The sequence below is a fragment of the Pongo abelii genome, chromosome 6 (genome assembly GCF_028885655.2).
Source record: "Pongo abelii isolate AG06213 chromosome 6, NHGRI_mPonAbe1-v2.0_pri, whole genome shotgun sequence".
NCBI classification, from domain to species: Eukaryota; Metazoa; Chordata; class Mammalia; order Primates; family Hominidae; genus Pongo; species Pongo abelii.
Window position 1 is genome coordinate 51,923,080 of NC_071991.2, and position 17,015 is coordinate 51,940,094.

The 17,015-nt window shown below is 47.3% G+C and overlaps 1 protein-coding gene across 1 annotated transcript in view; it reads right to left on the reverse strand.

The window, feature by feature from the left end:
- Positions 1-4,575: 4,575 nt before the first annotated feature.
- The window catches only part of FKBP9 (FKBP prolyl isomerase 9), a 49,168-nt gene continuing 36,728 nt past the window's right edge, over positions 4,576-17,015 (reverse strand). Inside the window, exons 7-10 of the mRNA XM_002818068.5 lie at positions 14,873-15,059; positions 11,254-11,399; positions 8,657-8,820; positions 4,576-6,311 (exon numbers count right to left, since the gene is read on the reverse strand). Of these exons, the coding sequence (XP_002818114.2) occupies positions 6,135-6,311; positions 8,657-8,820; positions 11,254-11,399; positions 14,873-15,059 (674 nt within the window). The 3' untranslated portion in view covers positions 4,576-6,134. The remainder of the gene's footprint in view (positions 6,312-8,656; positions 8,821-11,253; positions 11,400-14,872; positions 15,060-17,015) is intronic.

The window sequence follows — 17,015 nt, forward strand, 5'->3', positions numbered from 1 at the left end:
GGGCGCCCCTCCCCCAGCCTCGCTGCCGCCTTGCAGTTTGATCTCAGACTGCTGTGCTAGCAGTGAGCGAGGCTCTGTGGCCATAGGACCCTCCGAGCCAGGTGCAGGATATAATCTCCTGGTGTGCCATTTGCTAAGACCATTGGAAAAGTGCAGTATTAGGGTGGGAGTGACCCGATTTTCCAGGTGCCGTCTGTCACCCCTTTCTTTGACTAGGAAAGGGAATTCCCTGACCCCTTGCACTTCCTGGTTGAGGTGATGCCTCACCCTGCTTTGGCTCACACTTGGTGCGCTGCACCCACTGTCCTGCACCCACTTTCCGACACTCCCCAGTGAGATGAACACGGTACCTCAGTTGGAAATGCAGAAATCACCCATCTTCTGTGTCGCTCATGCTGGGAGCTATAGACTGGAGCTGTTCCTATTTGGCCATCTTGGCTCCACCTCCCTATTTTTTAGTTTTTTGAGATGGAGTCTCACTCTGTCGCCCAGGCTGGAGTGCAGTGGTGCAGATCTGGGCTCACTGCAAGCTCCGCCTCCCGGGTTCACGCCATTCTCCTGCCTCAGCCTCCTGAGTAGCTGGGACTGCAGGCGCCTGCCACCACGCCTGGCTAATTTTTTGTATTTTTAGTAGAGATGGGGTTTCACTGTGTTAGCCAGGATGGTCTCAATCTTCTGACCTCGTGATCTGCCCGCCTCGGCCTCCCAAAGTGCTGGGATTACAGGCGTGAGCCACTACATCCAGCCAACAGAGATCTATTTTAGATATGGTAGTCAGAGGAAGCTCTTCTCAGGTGATATTTAAGCCAAAGTCTGAAGGATATGGAGCTAGCCATGTGAGGAGTTGAGGGAGAAGCATTCCCAGGAGAGGGAACAGGGTGTGCAAAAGTCCTAAGTGAGAAAGTTTTAGGGCATTTGAAGAACTGAGAACTGGTTTAACAGTATTATGAACAAAGGGAAGAATGGCATCAGGGGTTGAACGGGAAGTAGGTGGGTGCCAGATCATGGAGGGCTTTATAAATCATAAGAACTTTGGTTTTTCTCTCCTTGCAAAGGAGGGGCAGGATCACTGCTGCCCTGTGGGGCAGGGACCAGTGAGGGCAGATAAACCCAAGCACACCAGTTGAGGGGCTATTACAGCAGTTCCAGCTAGAAATAATGGTCGGTTTTGGGGGGTGGGGCTGTGGAACCGGAGAGAAGTGGGTCATTTCCAGGAGTAGCTTAGAGACAGAATTGACAAAACTTGCTATTGGCTTAAATATGTAAAGATGAGATGAGATGAGAGAGCAGGGGGTCGCTGATGTCTGCTTTGGACACATGGGTGCCAGGAAAGATGGAGAGGAATAGGCTTGGTGGTGTTGGCAAGGGAGTGGGAACAGACATGCTGTTTTGGACATACAAAGTTTGACGTGCCTGTGAGACATACAAGAGAAGATACCAAATAGACAGACTAGAGCTCAAAGGAGAAATCTGAGCAGGAACTATAAATGTGGGTATTGTCTGCATTTAAATGAGATTTAAATATGGCCAGTGTAAGCTGAAAGAAATTGCCTGACCAATCAGAATTTCCAACATTAAGCATGGAAACCACACACAAACTATTAATAAGCATAAGTGTTTTATATCTGCATCTAGCAACAAATAATCAGGAACAATATTATTTTGTTTTTGAGATGCGGGGTCTCCCTCTCCCCAGGCTGGAGTGCAGCAGCACTATTGGGGCTTACTGCAGCCTCAACCTCCCAGGCTCAAGTGATGCACCCTCAGCCTCCCGAGCAGGCCACAGGTGTGCACCATCACACCTGGCTACTTTTTGAAACTTTTTGTAGAGATAAGCCGTGTTGCCCAGGATTGTCTCAAACTCCTGGGCTCAAGCGATCCTCCCACCTTGGCCTCCCAAAGTGCTGGGATTACAAGCATGAGCCACTACACCTGGCTCAGCATTCTTACTAAGTAAAAACTCCAGATCCCTGAGAGAGTGAAGGGAAAAAGTCTTCAAAAAAAGCAATTTTGTCCCTGGAAACCTGAGATAGTAAAGTAACAGATGGCGGCAGGGACCAGTGTTTATATATAGTCTTGCAGTTAAACCTATTTCCCTGCCAAAATGAATTTTTTTTCCTATCTTTTAAGTATTTGGACAAAATTATTAAGTCATAAATAATCAGAGATCAAAACTCACTGGTTTTAACAAAATGGTGCATACTGCTTACATTTGCAGGCGGCCTAGTTCTGTCAAACATACTCAGATGTCATGTTCATGTTCTATTAGACTCTCATCCCACAGTAGGTATCAATGACCCAGTTCATATGTAGGGTCAAAATCTGTATAGATCGTGAGTTAGGTGGTCACAACATAGTACCTATCAATAAATGTTCCTGTCAGAAGGTCCAGGGGCTGGCCAGGCACAGTGACTCACCTGTAATCCCAAAACTTTGGGAGACAGAGGTGGGAGGATCACTTGAGGCCAAGAGTTCAAGAGACAACCCTGGGCAACATAGTGAGATCCCATCTCGGCAAAAAAATTAAAAATAGCTGGGCGTGGTGGCACCTGCCTGTGGTCCCAGCTACTCAGGAGGCTGAGATGGGAGGATTGCTTGAGCCCAGGAGGTCAAGGCTGCAGTGAGCTGTGATCGCACAATTGTACTCCAGCCTGGGTGACAAACCTTGTCTCAAAAAAAGAAAAAAAAAGTGCTGTCTCAGGTGAGAAGTGATTTAGAGAACAAGAACAAAAATTGCTGTGTGGCATCTCTACCCTATACTTGGCCCCTTATTTAGTATTTACAGCCTTGTTGGCAGAACTATAGCCCATAACCATACTGTAAATAGAAGCAAGTGTTGCAGCCATAGCATAAAGTGGGGCCAGCTAAGCAGCTTCCCCTTGCAGACAGATGAACGCGCCTGATCACTGAATGCCCTCCTCGACAACAGGAAGAATGGAAGTGCCTAGGCAGAATTCAACAGGCCAAAGCTTCTCTCTATTCCTGAAGTTCTAAGGTCCATGTCTTTTTTTCTTTAGCGTCAGGGTTTCGCTCTGTTGTGCAGGCTGGAGGGCAGCGGTGCAGTCACGATTCACTGCAGCCTTAATTTCCTGGGCTCAAGCAATCCTCCCTCCTCGGCCTCCCAAGTAGCTGGGACTACAGGCACAGGCCACCATGCCCAGCTAATTTAAAAAATTTTTTTAGAGATGGGGTCTTGCTGTATTACCCAGGCTGGTGTTGAATTCCTGGCCTCCCAAAATGCTGGGATTACAGGCATGAACTACTGCCCCGGCCAAGAAACTTATTTCTGATTCAGCCCATCTGTCTCCACCATCACAGAAAACAGCCCGTGAAGAAATTCAAATAGGCAAATAAAAATCTGTGGTAGAGAATAAGCACAAGGTTCTTCTCTTCATAAAGTGGGTAAGGCTAATGAAGTCAAATGCATTCCAAAGCCCAGTTCAACTTAGCAAGAAGCGCAAAAAAAAAAAAAATTTTTTTTTTTTGAGACATAGTCTTGCTCTGTCACCCAGGCTGGAGTGCAATGGTGCCATCTCGGCTTACTGCAGCCTCCGCCTCCCGGGTTCGAGCAATTTTCCTGCCTCAGCCTCCTGAGCAGCTGGGATTACAGGCGCCCACCACCATGCCCGGCTAATTTTTTTTTTTTTTTTTTTTGTATTTTTAGTATAGACGAGTTTTCACCATGTTGGCCAGGCTGGTCTTGAACTCCTGAACCTCAAATGATACACCCACCTCAGCCTCCCGAAGTGCTGGGATTACAGGCATGAGCCACTGCACATGGCCAACATTTGCTTTTTAACAGCAATTGTATGTATATATAATACATATATTTTATGTACATTAATATTATATAGTAAAATAATTGCTTTTAAATAGATAATTGCACTACACACACACACACACACACACACACACACACACACACACACACACACACACACACACACACACACACACAGTTTCTCTATACATGTGCCAGTAATTCTCCATTTGCTCCCACCCACCCCATCCCTACCTCAGATTCATTCTCCACCTTTCTCTGCACCCAAGAGGCTGACCTCTGAGAACTCCAGTTTCTGAACTCCTCCTACCCTCTGGCTTCCAACATGGTTCCACTAATGGGAGCCAGTGGCAGGCATCAGAGAATGGGGACACAGAGGGGATGGGGCGTTTGTCCCTCGCTCTGCTGCAGTGTCAGCCGCACTGCTAGTGCTGGCTGCATCCCTCTGTGACGCCTCCAGGTAGCCCTTCCTGTGCTGCTCCCACTGCCTCCGCTTGAGCCCTCAGGCCCTGGTGGTAGCAGCCTCCCGCGGTGGCCAACACTGCTGTCACCGGCACTCAACAGCCTCAGTTCCCCCAGCCTCGCCCACACCCCTCTAAACAGTCCTTAGCTTCTCTTCAAGAGTCTCAAAGGAGGGCTAGGACCCTGACTGACACTCCCTATAAGTAGAGTGTGCTCCCTCAGTAACTGCAGTGAAGTCCTGCTGTTTTCATCAAGGGGATTCTGACTGCATGGTGCATTCTCATAGGTCTTCAGCCTTCCAATAAAACATCAGAAAACCAGATAATCCAACATTTTGTATCAGAAAAGATCAGCTTTCCAACATTTATTCCATGGAATGAGTGCACAGCATTTTCACGAACTACCTCAGGGCTACATCAGTACAAAATAGTTTAAATTAGTAAAATAAAGTAGTTTCAAGGGGAAATCATTGATGACTTCAGGATAAGTGCCACCACCATTTGGGAACAGAGGATAGAAAGTAGCCATGTGGTTATTCCATGATGCAGGAATCAGGCCGGCAGGTGGACTGTCATTGCTGTCTTGCGGCAGCTGGCCTCTGCCTTCAGGGTACCACCGTCTCCAGGACACAAATGGGCAGCAGAAAAATGTCACCTTGTTGATGCTCAGCAGCTCATCTATTGGGACAAAACTTCCATCTCGGCCAAGGGAAATACTCTGTTAAGTGACCAGCGGGGCCCAGCCCCTAGCCCTATTTATCTTATCAATATGGTTCAGGGAGGATAAAAAAGAGTGTTCTATGGGATAGAAAGGTGAGAACAAGAAAAAGCTAACTGGCTGGGCATGGTGGTTCACACCTGTAATCCCAGCACTTTGGGAGGCCAAGGCGGGTGGATCATGAGGTCGAGATTGAGACCATCCTGGCCAACATGGTGAAACCCCGTCTCTACTAAAAATACAAAAATTAGCTGGGTGTGGTAGTGCACACCTGTAGTCCCAGCTACTCAGGAGGCTGAGACAGGAGAATCGCTTGAATACAGGAAGCAGAGGCTGTAGTGAGCCGAGATGGTGCTGCAGTGAGCCGAGATGGCGCCACTGCACTCCAGCCTGGCGACAAAGCGAGACTCTCTCTCCAAAAAAAAAAAGAAAAAAGAAAAGAAAGAAAAAGCTAAGCAGATGTCCTTATGTGGCAAATGAGGAATCAAATTCTCTATTTGTGGTCCGAGATGCCTTTTCCTGGCCCAGTTTTCTGTCCAAAAGGCTCTTTTAACCTCCAAGTTATACACTATTAATGGGAGGCCCACAGTGGGGTGGGGTGTGATGAGCTGGAAAAGCATGATGCGCGTGTGCATGTGCGGGGGTGGGGCCATCATCAGAGTTTGCACAGGCTGCTGGGAAGAGCCATGGCTGTCTGCTAGGAACCCTGCTGGGGCAAGCAAGCCCTTTGAGTCTCCTGCCCATCTCAAGAATATTTCTAAAATGTTTTAACTAGCAAGTTAAAAAAAAATTTAACCCTTTTTATATAGATACCCTGGACACTTTTTCTTATGGTTCCTCCAAGATGATTATAACTTCCGTCTGACACTACATATTCCTTTAATAACAAAATTTCCCAGAAGGCTCACAAATCATGGTTGGCAGTACAGCCTTTTCCATACTGGACACATCCCGTGCTAAGGCCCTCTGCACAGATTTTATTTACTATCACTGGCGATCAGCCTAAACTTCTCACCCTATATATCAACCCACCCCGATGTGTACACCAGGTACTATGTGACCCACCTACTACTGGCTAATGATGTGACTTCTGAAAGACCCTTGCACCCTCACTGCACGTTCTGCCACGACAGGTGGCTTGGTGTCACGTACTCCCTGGCACCATCTGGTTCGTTTAGAGTTCATCGTGTTTGGCTTCCTGGTCTTTGAGTTTAAATTCCTCAGCTATGACCTTCCCATCTCCATTCCGGTCCTGGTTGGTGAACATATTCTTCACAATCAGCTCAGCATCAAAGCCAGGGGCGAGTTTCCCTTTGCCAGATGCCACCTGGGCATGAATGTACTCTGAGAACTGGAAAAGAAGGGGACAGGAAAGACTATGAGTTCAGCCGCCATGAACACCAGGCCCGGGGCCAGAAACAGAGCCGTCTGGGGGTGATAGGGCTGGAACTTGAGTCTGGGCTACCAACACAGACAAGATCTTTTTGGCAGCTACATGACTTATGACCTGTGTTTTGTTTGTTTTTTCTCTAAATGCAGGTGAAAAACCCTTGTACTAAATGACTCCAAGAGCCCTTATTATTCAGGTAGCCAATACCGAGCAGCCGTCAGAGCTATCCCTTCTCCCAACTTGGTTCCCCACCAAAGGCTGACCCCCACGACCACCCAAGACTGTAAGAACATTCTTGGATGCATGCATTCATTCATATGATCAAAACATATGGTCTACTATGTGCTAAGCACACTGTTCTAGATCTTGAAATACATCAATACACAAACAAACAAACACCCTGCCCCTGTAATGCTTGCATTCTAATGGAAACAGACAATTAGACATGAACATAAAAATAGGTAAATTACACATTAAGTTACAAAGTGAAATGCTCCAGAAAAAAATCAAAAAGCAGAGCTCAGTAAGGAAGGGAGAAAGGGATAAAGTGTTCAATTCTGTGGTCAGGATAAAACTTTAAGGAGAAGGGAAGATTTGTGCAAAGGCTTGAAAGATGAGAAGGAAAGGGCCGAACGAGTTATCTGGGGTAGATGTCTCCTGAGCAGAGAGGGCAGCCGGTGCCAGGGCTCAAGGTGGACGCATGCCTGGCTGGTCACAGACAGCAATGGGGGCAGGTGTGGCCGGGTAAAGTGGGCAGAGGGAGACAGCCGGTGAAGAGGTTACAGCGAGCAGAAAGTTCAGCGTCTTCACAGGCCACTGTGAGGCCCTATAGACAGGGGCCTCTGCAGGTCTGACCCAGCTTCTGTGTGAGAACGGCCACTGTGAGAGCAGGAGGAGCTTCATGAACACCACTGCTGTGATGTGACCCGGGAAAGAGATGACAGGCCCCGGGCTAAGATGCCACAGGGTAGGGGTGGTGAGAAGTGTCAGGTTCTGCATGTGCTCTCACGGTAGAGCTGGAATGATTTCCTGAGGACCATTACGGCCTACAAGAGAAAGAGAGGAGTCAGAGATCACCGAGTGCTCTCGCCTGAGCCACTGGAGGCCAGTGATGCCACTGACTGCGACGGGAAAGGCTTTGGGTAAAGCAGGCCCCAAGCGGGGTGTGCGGGTGGATAGCAGGGGTTCCGTAAATGAGGACATCAAGCAGGCAGCTGAACACATGAGTGTGAAGTGGAGAGAGAAGACTGGACTGGAGCTACAAATCCAGATGCCATCAGGATAGGGACCCGATAAGACCACTGAGCGAGTGACTTAAAGACGGAGAAAAGAACAAAGGTCAGGACTTAGCCCAGGGTACTCCAACATGAAGAGATCGGGGACAAGAGGCCTGAGAGGGACGTAGCAGGGAGGTAGAAGGAACACCATGAAGTGTGGTGTCCTGGAAGCCAGAGAAAGACACATCCTGTAGGGTAATCAGCTGTGTTGAAGTAAGAGGAGCGTGAGAGCTGACCACTGGATTCCACGACATGGAAGACATTGGCCACCCTGGCAAGGTCGGGCTCAGAGGCATAGAGGGACAAATGCCAGAAAGGAGTGGGTTTAGGAGAGAATGGGAGGACAGGAATTGGAGGCAGAAAGGACACACAATTCTTTTGAAGTTTTTGCTGTAAAGGAAGGAAAGTAATGAAAGAAACAGACACATCCTGGGAAGGGAAAATAATAGCACATTTGTATGCAAATGAGAAAGATCCAGAAGTGCTGATGATGTGGAGAGAGAGAGGAAAAGGCTGGAGGATGTGCTTCAATAGCGGATGTGGAAGAGGCAGGGAGCTGGAATTCCCCAGGGGTGGGACAGAACAGACGGTTCTATTGCCCAGCTTCACAAAGAGGAGTGTGGTCCTGGCTCAAACAACTGAGTAGCTGTGTGACCTTGGACAAGTCATTTACCTTCTCTGTGCAGTTTCTTCTAAAAAACAGCTGCTGTGAGGGCCAAATCAGAGAATACACTCAGCACATACAGGCAGGCGTTGAGCATCCAGTAACGAGAACTAAATACAGACTGTGTGCCCTGGAATCAAGCCCTACACCTCTTAGGGAATCAGTTTCTTCAGAGAGGAATGGTGAGCTTCCATCGAGAGGGTGTGTGTAAAAGCACTTGGCACACAAGTGTGCTGGTCATCTCACAAGCCCTCCAGCCAGCTGGCCTCACCCTTAAAAGCCCTCACCTTCAGAACCAGCCCTGCGGCCTCACCAGGCTCCCTGAGCTCTTCGGTCCCACCTTCCTACAGAAGCCAGTTAGTTACCTCTTCCAGGAGGACTTCTCCGTTGCCATCCTTGTCAATTTCTTCAAAGAGGTTGGGTGACACCTCACCATTCCATATGAACATGTACCCCTCGGGAAGGCCGGCCACCAGCTCCAGCAGCTCGATGTCAAACACTAATACGGCACTGCCGGGCACTTCTCCATCTGTCCAGGTGACAGGAGTGGGAGGCGGTGTCAGCCGGCAGGCAGCAGTCAAGCCCATCAACCAGCACCCACCCCGACCTCCAGCAGCCTCACTCAGGGTGAGACTTCTGACCAAAGCAAGAAAGCGGAGCAAAGGCTAGTCACTTTCTCACTGTAGGCAGTGGCCCGTTAATGACTCATGAAATCAGTTTAGAGGGTGGTGACCAGCGTTTTGTTATTTTTTTAATTAAGGAATAGAATAGAGGCCAGGCATGGTGGCTCACGTCTATAATTCCAGCACTTTGGGAGGCCGACTTTGGCGGATCACTTGAGATTAGGAGTTCAAGACCAGCCTGGCCAACATGGTGAAACTCCATCTCTACTAAAAATACAAAAATTAGCTGGTGTGGTGGTGAGCACCTGTAGTCCTAGCTACTCAGGAAGCTGAGGCATGAGAATTGCTTGAACCAGGGAGGCAAACATTGCAGTGAGCCGAGATCGCGCCATTGCACTTCAGCCTGGGTGACCAAGTGAGACTCCATCTCAAAAAAAAAAAAAGAAGGAACAGAATACTTTGTACCTGTAGAAAAGATAGGTATTGTGTCATGAAACTTGAGTTTAAATTTTATATATAAAACTAAAAGTAATGCTCACTTTAGCAACACATACTAAAACTGGAACCATACAGAGAAGAACAGCATGACCTCCATGCAAACAGGACATGCAAATTTGTGATGTGTTGATTAAACAGAAATAAATGTGTATATGTGTAAATTGTATGTTTATGTAGAATACAGATTGGGAAATAAAATGCATTTCTTACTGTGTGTCTTGTGGAAAAAAGTTTGAAAGCTGCTTGTAGAGACTACAATACAATGGTAAAACTTTAAATCTAACAGCAGAACTTTTATAATCGGAACAATACGCCTGAAGATGATGATCCAAGATTTGACTGTAAGCACAAATTCAAGAACAGTGTATACAGTATAGGCCCAAAGAAGTTATCTAAGTATGGAATATATAAAGGTAATGTGTATTATTCCAAATTATTATATCTTATCTAGATTATATGTTATATATAATATGATATGTATTATAATTATTAATAATGTATCACAGAAAAAGTCTTAAAGAATATACAACAATTTTTTTTTTTTTTCTGAGATGGAGTCTTGCTCTGTCGCCAGGCTGCAGTACAGTGGTGCAATCTTGGCTCGCTGCAAGCTCCGCCTCCTGGGTTCACACCATTCTCCTGCCTCAGCCTTCCAAGTAGCTGGGATTACAGGTGCCTGCCACCATGCCCGGCTAATTTTTTGTACTTTTAGTAGAGACGGGGTTTCACCGTGTTAACCATGATGGTCTCGATCTCCTGACCTCGTGATCTGCCCACCTCGGCCTCCCAAAGTGCTGGGATTACAGGCATGAGCCACTGCACGCAGCCAGAATATACAACAATTTTTAAAGGATTTCTTCTGGGATTGGTAGGAAGAACAAATGTACTTCACAATTCTTTTATGGGGAAAAAATATCAATCCACAGTGCCTATCACTGTTACCAGTTAGCTCTTCCTATCTCCTCCATGTCCAGATATCAGCAGTGTGAAAACACTGAAAAGAAGGGGTTCCTGGGGCCAGGCACAGTGGCTCACACCGATAATCCCAGTGCTTTGGGAGGCCTAAGCAGGAGCATTGCTTGAGCCCAGGAGTTAAGACCAGCATGGGAAAGATAGCGAGACTCTGTTTCTAAAAAATAAAAAATTAGCCAGGCGAGGTGGTGCATGCCTGTAGTCCCAGCTACTTGGGAGACTGAGGTGGGAAGATTGCTTGAGCCCAGGAGTTCAAGGCTGCAGTGAGCCATGATGGTGCCACTGCACTCCAGCCTGGGTGACAGAGCGAGACCCTGTCTCTGAAAAAAAAAAAAAAAAAAAGAGTTATTGAATCCCCATGTGGAGGACACATTGTGGCTGAAATGATGGAGTAAAACATAACCACTGTGAGGATGAGGTAAAGCCAATATTTCCAGAACTTGCAACTAATCTCTCCCAAAGGAAACTGTCTTGGACAGCCTACAGGCTCAGAAGTGAAAAGCAATGGCCTACAGCATTCCACCTGTCCCAGGAAACAGTTCCAGAAGGACATGCTCAGTCTGATCCCAGAGAAACCTCCCGGACAGCTCCCCCGGGGACACCTCCCACACATGGGTCTGAAGATCCAAGATTTATTTCACTCAAACTGGTTCTTTCTCAAGAGGGTAATGGAGCATTGACGTGGCTCACTGAATTCACAGGGGTCTCCAAACAAAAATACTAAATAATTTTTTAAAAATAGAAACCACACACTCTTTGGGTATTACATGTAAGAAGCATGCTGTGATTCTAACTATGGCACCCCAAAAAGCACAAAATTCAGATAGTAAGCGAGCCCCCAACACCCTTGAATAGTGTTGCTTACTCACCCACGCCAGCTTCCCCATAGCCCAGGTGGGGCGGAATGATCACTGTCCGTTTCTCGCCAACACACATCTCTCTGAGACCCATGTCCATCCCCAACACAACTTGCCCAGATCCCAGGACAATATTGTAAGTTTTGCCTAAATTCCACCTAAAATGGAACAGAAGAGCCTCATGTTAGGTCACCAACCCATTGGCACTGAGAGTGTTCCCATGAGAACACATCACTCCTAGGATATTTCTACCAAAGAAATACAAATCCCTATCTAATCATGAGGAAACATTAGACAAAAACAAATCAGGGCACCTGCTGAAAAATGTCTGGCTGCCATCTTCAAAACTGTCAAGGCCATGAAAATCCAGGCAAGACTGCGGAAGTTCCAGAGTGGAGAAGGGTAGTGGAATGGGGTCCTTTTTGCTTGAGCCCAGGAGGTGGAGGCTGCAGTGAGCCAAGATCGTGCCCCTGCACTCCAGCCTGGGAGACAGAGTGAGACCCTGTCTCAAAAACAAAAACAAAAACAAAACAAAAAACCCTGGGTTTTGGATTCAGCAAGACCTGAGATGGATTCCTGGTTCTCCCACTTAATTTGACCCTGAGAAATGTAATCTCTCGGTTACTTTATCTATGAAACGGAGACAACAAATATAGCTATCTCACAGGGATGTTTTAAATCGCAAATAACATGTTGTGCTTGGCACAGTGGAGAGGAAGTACAAAGGGCTCAATAAATGTTTGGCCTTGAGGTGTAAAGTGTTTATGTCTGTAACAGTCTAAAACTAAAAAAAAAAAAAAAAAAAAAAAAAAAAAAGACCACCAAGAGTTTAATTATCCTTGATGGCCATGGGCCTCAGGAAGCCAGTTAAAAAAAAGTTTGCTCTATCACTTCAGTCACTACAAAAAATAAATCTACTCCAAAATCTATGCCATTCCTATCACTTCCTAAAGGCAAACAGCGTTTATGTTCTTTACTCCAAGGAGAAAAGCCCCCTGACCCCCCTTGATGCCCATGAGCAGCTGGGGTCAACGTGGACGGGTGCCCCTTTGGGTCACATCCTCTTCTCAGGCTTCCCGAACTCCCCTGGGCCCAGGGCAGCCGCTTCTTTCCCTCCTCCAGCTGATTACCAGCAAACCAAGACAGGGTTTGTGTTTTCCCACCTGGGAGGAACCTGAAACAAAGCCAACTCAGGGATGGCTTTGGGGAGGGAGCCAACTCCCACTGCCTGCCTTTCTCTGGGGCTACTCCAGTTGCAAAGTCTTATGACAGAATATTCCAGAACTCAGTCATCCAGGAACGCATGTTTCTTCTTCCTCCTTGAGGCCAGTTTAAACACGCACGCGTAAGAAAATCCTCCAAGCAAACAATTTGTTGTCATGTGTCATCTCTGAACACACCACTCATTCTTTTTCCTCGGGTCCTGTGATTTTCTTTCTTTCTCTCTTGGGCAGTGTTTCTCTCAAACACGGTCCTCACTCCCCCTGCGTGCTTCCTGGCCCCATCCACCGCTGGCCTGCAGCTTCCTGCCTGCTTCACCCTCCCCGGCTCACTCCCACTCCTCTCCTCCCTTCTAGGCAGCAGCTGCTGCCTTAGTCCTGATGAATGGGGCCCAGCCCACATGGGGCTCTAGCTGGGACCAGATAGGCAGGTGCTGGCCAAGCTTTCCATTAGCCCGCTATTCTGAAGCTCACACCAGGAAGACACCAGCAGGGACGCCAGCCACTACTCTTCTGCTGCAGATTTACATGTAATACAGAGGCTCTCAGAGTACAAAATGCACTTCCTGATAAGGAGCTCTGGCTCATGTGGCTCCTGAGTGCTCTGCCAGGATGTTATGAGTCCTCCAAACACAAGCAGGAGGCAGGGAGACTGACTCTCCCCGCCCCGCGTGAGAAGCAGATCCTGGACCCTCCGAGAAGGAATTCCTTTGTTCATTCCCCACACCCACTTCCCCTTTCCTCAGCCTCAGGATCAGCGGACAGGAATATGAACATCAGCAAGAGCAATGACAGCAGCCACGGACCTTACAGACCCTTCTAACATCATGGACCATTTTCACTCTTAGGAGCTCACTTGATCCACAAAAGCACTACAAGCCATGCCCCTTCCCTGCTGCCCTGCCTCCTGCTAGCTTCCAATAGTCAGTGGTTGGGATTTCTTTGCAAGGTCTGTTGTAAGCCAGGTCCCTGTATATCTGGGCCCTGGAAGCCTAGCACATATTTCATTGATTCTAAAATGCACATTTTTTCACAGTTTAACCTTTCTCTAATTAGGATACATTTTATGACTGACAGTATGTCTGTCATCAGTCAGCGTTTTTACTTGGTCAGAGATACATGAAATGTTTCCATCACGCTCTTTAGAGTTGATGAAATACATTAAATGCATTAGCATACAGGATCCCGTACCCTAGAGGGAGAGCTCTGAAGAGTATATCCATAGGGTCTTTTCTTTTTCTTTCTTTCTGGAGACAAAGTCTCACTCTGTTGCTCAGGCTGCAGTGCAGCGGCACGATCTCGGCTTACTACAACCTCTACCTCCCAGATTCAAGCGATTCTCCTGCCTCAGCCTCATTAGTAGCTGGGATTACAGATGCCTGCCACTAAGCCCAGCAAATTTTTGTATTTTTAGTAGAGACGGGGTTTCACCAAGTTGGCCAGGATGGTCTTGATCTCTTGACCTCATGATGTGCCCACCTTGGCCTGCCAAAGTGCTAGCATTACATGCATGAGCCACCGCACCCGGCCTCTGTGCATCAATTTTTAAAGAAAGCAGTTTGGCTGGGCATGACGGCTCAAACCTGTAACTCCAGCACTTTGGGAGGCCAAGAGGGGAGGATCATTTGAGGTCAGGAGTTCGAGACCAGTCTGGGCAACATAGTGAGACCCCCATCTCTAAAAAAATTTTAAAAATTAGCCTGGGCCAGGTCCAGTGACTCACACCTGTAATCCTACCACTTTGGGAAACTGAGGCAGGAGGCTCACCTGAACCCAGGAGTTTGAGACCAGCCAGGGCAACATGGCAAAACCTTCTCTCTGCTAAAAATTAAACAAAATTAGCCAAGTATAGTGGTGCGTGCCTGTAATCCCAGCTGCTTGGGAGGCTGAGGTGGGAGGATCACTTGAATCTGGAAGGCAGAGGTTGCAGTGAGCCGAGATAGCACCACTGCACTCCAGCCTGGGTGAGAGAGTGAGACTCTGTCAAAAAAAAAAAAAGAAAGAAAGAAAGGAAGGGAGGAAGGAAGGAAGGAAGGAAGGAAAAAAGAAAGAAAGAAAGAGAAAGAAAGGAAAGAAGAGGAAGGGAGGAAGGGAGGAAGGGAGGGAGGGAGCAAGGAAGGAAAGAAGGAAGGAAGGAAGGAAGGAAGGAAGGAAAGATAGCAGTTATACGATGAGATCTGCTTTTCAGAAAGACAATTTCATGGGGTGAAAAATGACCCGGAGCAGGGCAAGACCATTAATAGGAAACTCTTAACATAATGCACCTGAACAGTGATGCAGGCGTGAGCTATGCAGTGGGGCAGCATGGAGATAAAAGCTCTCAACCAGCATCTACCCAAGAGAGGAGGATGGTGGGAGCACATGACTGTCACCCTCCAGGCTCACTCCCACACCATTCTGGTTGCCCTTACGTGGAGTCCAGCAGGGTCCCATCCAGAAGTGAGGCATTGTAGTGATATTTGAGGTAATCTCCCTTCTTACTCAGTACTGAGCAGTCGGGGGGTTTGTAGTGGGAGGTGATGCTGATGGAGTCCGAAGGGTTGTGGAAGTCGATCACATGGATGTCAAACACCAGCACAGCCGAGCCGGGGATATTCCCTAAAGGACAGACACGGGGAATTAATGAATGACCCCCGCAGGCTGCAGCACATGGGCCTCCGCAGTATCACCAGGTTATGTCCTCAAGGCCCTCCAAGTGAGGAAAACGGGCGCCCAGATACAGAACCCTAGGAGGACTCCAAGACTGACGTTGAAAGGGCCGTAAGATGCAACCTCATCCTCATTTTACAGGTGGATAAACGGAGGCGCAGATTTGCCCTGGGTCTCACAGCCTGTAATGAGCACAGTTTGGACTAAAATTCAGTACTATGGACTATTGCCCCATGGAATCGTTGAGCCTGAAAGATGAGTGACTAAGCTGATCACAGATGAGGAAACTCAAACCCAGCCAAATTAATACTTGCCCCTTGCCCACTGGAAGTAAAAGGTGGGGTGAGAAAATCAGCCATAGAGTGAAATCACTCCAGTGTCCTACCACTGCTCAAGAAAAACATAACATAAACTTCATAAAGAAAAAGACACCTCTCCCCCAAAATTGGACCCTTATGATCGTACACCTAACAGTCACAGGGTGCTTTTAGAATACATCCTATTTGTTCTATACTAAATTATTAATTAACTTTTCCATAATTTCCACTTTTGAAGACAGTAGCTCACATCTGAATGATGTTTTACGGTTTGCCAAAGTATTTTTCACCTACATTTTCCCTTTAAATCCCTGCAGCAACCTTACGGGGTAGGCATGGCCATAACCCCAGGAATTTAACAACAGCTTCCCAGGGGCGTGGGGGACAGTTAAACATATGTATCAGTTGTAATACATCCCCCAGCCCAAATCATTTCAGAGAAGTTTAAATGTAAAATATTTTAAAATCATGTTACCTAGAGTCAAGGACATATTTTATTATCATCAGCATTTTACATATAAGAAAACCAACTCAGATTAGGTATGGTGGTGGCTCATGCCTATAATCTCAACTCTGGGAGGCCGAGGTGGGAGGATCACTTGAGGCCAGGGGTTCGAGACCAGCCTGGGCAACACAGTCAAATGTCTCTACAAAAAAATTAGCTGGGCGTGGTGGTGAGCATTTGTAGTCCCAGATACTCGGGAGGTTGAGGCAGGAGGATTGCTTGAGGCCAGGAGGTCAAGGCTACAGTGAGCTAGGATTGCACCACTGTACTCTAGCCTGGGCAACAGAGTGAGACTCCGTCCTCAAAAAAGAAAGAAAAGAAAAATTCAGACATGATATTACTTATTCAAGAGAGTAACACAGCTAATGACAAAATTCAGATAGAGATACACAAACTCCAACAGTCCCTCCTTACCTCCCGTCCCCAAATGTACTTTTCTGCGTCTGCTTCTTGATTGGTCTCTCTCCTATCTCTCTCTAATAGAAACACACTCACGCTCATATTTAATAGGCATTTATTGAGTACCAGGCATTCTTCTAAATTAAACATGTATTGTTTAATTCTCATTAAAATCCTGAGAAAACGGAGGTACAAATTTTGGGGCTAGCCAAAGTTAAAGGTAATAATTTCAGAAGCGTGTGCTTTAATAGCAGAACACAGGTGCCTGCTACTCACTCAAAACAGGGGCTGCTGGTGTGGGTGAAGTGGGGTGCAGGATCCTTCCCACAGGAACCAAGAAGTACAGCCTGCCATTGGCCAGAAGGCTGCTCAGAGCCAGGGCCATGGACGGCTCTGTGTGGGAAGCTAACACGCGTGGACAGGGTGGGTGTCTGCAGAGGCAGATCTATGGTTTCTCAACCTTGGCAACCCGTTAAAAATCACCTGGGAATGAACCCGAAAACATTACACTAAGTGAAAGAAGCCAGACACAAAAGGCCACATACTGTAGGATTCCAGGGATATGGAAATGTCCAGCGTAAGCAAATCCATACAGACAAGAAATAGATTACCTGTTGCCAGCGTGGGAGCAGTGGGTGGATGAGGCCAGGGTATGGAGAGTGACCGCTAATGGTTATGGGTTAC